The 3,000-nt window shown below is 46.1% G+C and overlaps 1 protein-coding gene across 1 annotated transcript; it reads right to left on the bottom strand.

Annotated features, from left to right (window-relative positions):
* Window positions 671–2,296, bottom strand: LOC109835056. Its single transcript, XM_020403057.1, has 2 exons — window positions 2,190–2,296; window positions 671–1,148 (listed from the first exon to the last, which is right to left on the bottom strand). Exons 1-2 carry the CDS (start codon window positions 2,294–2,296, stop codon window positions 671–673), a joined length of 585 nt encoding a protein of 194 aa, XP_020258646.1.

The raw sequence follows: 3,000 nt of genomic DNA, 5'->3' as shown, positions 1-3,000 counted from the left end.
TCCAAAAATCTCTGATGAAGCGACGGTAGTAACCAACTAATCCCAAGAAGCTCTTAATACCAGACACCGACTTAGGGGTAGACCAATCCTTCACTGTAAATACCTTTTCTGGATCCACTGATATGCTATCTCCTGACACCATGTGTCCTAGAAATGCAATATGATCTAGCCAGAACTGGCACTTACTATACTTGGCGAATAACCGATGCTCTCTCAAGGTTTTCAACACGTACCATAAATGCTCTGCATGCTCCGCTTCACTCTTAGAGTACACCAAGATATCATTAATAAAGACCTCTACAAACTTGTCCAGTACATCATAGAATACCTGATTTATCAGGTTCATAAATATCGCCGGTGCATTAGTCATACCAAACGACATCACTAAGAATTCATAATGTCCATATCTCGTTCGGAATGTAGTCTTGTAGACATTAGAATCCTTAACCTTCACTTGGTGATACCCACTCCACAAATCCAGCTTAGAAAATGCTCATGATTCTTCTAATTAGTCGAAGATATCATCGATACGGGGAAGTGGATACTTATTCTTCATTGTCACTGCATTTAACTCCCGGTAGTCGATGCACATCCGCTTGGATCCATCCTTCTTTCCCACAAGCAACACAGGTGCTCCCCAGACCGATACACTGGGTCGAATCAAGCCTTTCTACAAAAGATCATCCAACTGAGTCCGAAGCTCGGCCAACTCAGCCAAAGGCATACGATAAGGGGTCTTGGAGATCGGAGCAACTTCAGGCTTCAAATCTATGGAAAACTCAATTGCTCGATCCGGTGGTAATCCGTAAATATCGTCAGGAAACACATCTTCAAATTCTCGAACTACAACTGGCTTCTCGCATTCCACTTGCATTGTAGCTAACGTCACATTCTTTGGTCTAGCTCTGTACTCTACAGGTTCGGTCGATATGCTGCCACTGAGGAACTCAAACCTCGGGTGATCTAGTATCTCAAATACTACGCTCCGTCGGCAATAATCAATGGTGGCAAAGAATGACCCCAACCAATCCTTTCCAAATACTGCATCAAAGCTCGGCAAATCAATCACCAGAAAGCCTGCAAAGAGTTCCCTCCCGCAGATGACCACAGGGCATGCTTCATAACCACTGGATGCTACTAAAACACCACTGCCCGTATTGATATTCCAGCCCGTAGTCAGAGGAGTTATAGGAAGAGAGTGGGCACTCGTAAATCGACGAGACAAGAAACAATGAGAAGCTCCAGAGTCAAAGAGTGATAAAGCATGTACGGAAGAAACAAGAACTTTGCCTATTATAGGAGAAGGTAAATGCAACTAACTTAGTACTCATAAACAATCCTATCATGATATCATCAGGTAGTGCTAAATAAGGAAGTTCATATGCAAATAAAACTAAGATGAACAATTCTTATCAGTGATAACCTGATCGTTCTCCTTAGCTTCTACAACTGACATCATAAACATCTGACGCGGTGGTTGCTGCCTTTGCGCTTCCTGATAAACCTGCTGCTGTGGAGGAAGAGGCTCTGCTCGAGGGTAGGGTTCGTACTGAGCTGGAACTACTGAGGCTGATCGAGGTGGAGCTAGAAGAGTTGCTCGAACTGGAGGTGGGGGCAAGCTAGCCTGCTGTCGTTGCGGACAGTTCCAACTGACATGATCGGGGGATCTACAGGCATAGCACAGACGAAGACGCCTGCAACACTCCTGCTAGGTATGCCTAGTTTAGCCACAATGGGTACACTTCACTGAAGACTGGCCATGATACTGCACTCTAGGACGCTGATAGGGGTGGACCTGAGGGGGTGGCTGATACTGAGAATGCTGCTGCCTCTGTGGATTCTGCTACTGTCTTTAAGGAGGATGCTCAACATTCCTAGCTGGAACTACCGATGCCCTGCACTGAATCACATGTGGGTCTTCAGGTTTCTTCTGAACACTCTCGATCTCACGTGCTGCATCCAGCATAGCGTCATGGATCGCAAGTGCTCTACCAGCTAGAGGAAACCTGATATACTTATCCAGACCCTTCTGGAACTGATGCCTCCTAATAGTAGGGTCGACAACCAAGTGAGGAGCATATCAACTTAGGAAAGAGAACTCGGCTTCATACTCATCAACTGATCAGCCTCCCTGCTTGAGCTCAACAAACCTACATAGGAGTTCGTCCCGAGTCGACTGAAGAAAATACTTCCTATTGAAGCGCTCTGTGAACGTCTCCCACAGGATTGGCCTCTCCAGATGGGTCTTCTTAGCTGCCCACCATATCCGATCAGTATCGGTGAGATGGATATCCATAAGATCTACCTATTATGCATGGGCTATACGGGTCACCGTGAGGATGGTCTCGGTAACCTTCAAGAACTCCTCCGCTGCTAGAGGTCCTTCAGCACCAGAGAAGGAAGGGGGTCGCATGTATCGGAATTCCCTAACACCAGACTCTGCGCGAGGGGGGAGGCTGGTGTTGTGGCTCCCTGTGCTATCCAGCCAGGTGCTGCTGATTAGTAACCAATCCCTGAATTATCGTTAGAAGTTAGTTCGAGTCCACTTCGGATGGCGGGGCACTGCTACCAGACGGGTTACTATAGCCACGCGTACCTACCATGGTTCTGAAGGAAAATAAGGATTAAAAGGAAAACTAAGGTGTAGGTTGTCTAAAAATCACAATAGATAGTTGATCCCCCATCAAACACCGATGATGGAAGTTACAATCTGACGACTTCTAGAAGGCTACAATTTGAGGACTTTTACGTAGAAGGCTATAATCTGACGACCTTCACGACAACTGATGAAAGCTCTAATTCAACAGCCTTCACAATCAACATCGGGAGTTACAATCTGACGACTCTCATATTTTCAAGGAGCCAAGCCCGCCTAAGGTTCGCCTCTGCATTTCAGAGTCAAAACGCACAGGTCGAACCAGTGTTATAACCTTAAAACGCAGAGGTTATCCTTGGGATATAACATCAAAACGCAGAGTTACGGCCCAACTCTGCGTTTTC

Source organism: Asparagus officinalis, chromosome 3, assembly GCF_001876935.1.
Source record: "Asparagus officinalis chromosome 3, Aspof.V1, whole genome shotgun sequence".
Lineage (NCBI taxonomy): Eukaryota > Viridiplantae > Streptophyta > Magnoliopsida > Asparagales > Asparagaceae > Asparagus > Asparagus officinalis.
This window is presented reverse-complemented; position numbering and strand designations above follow the sequence as displayed.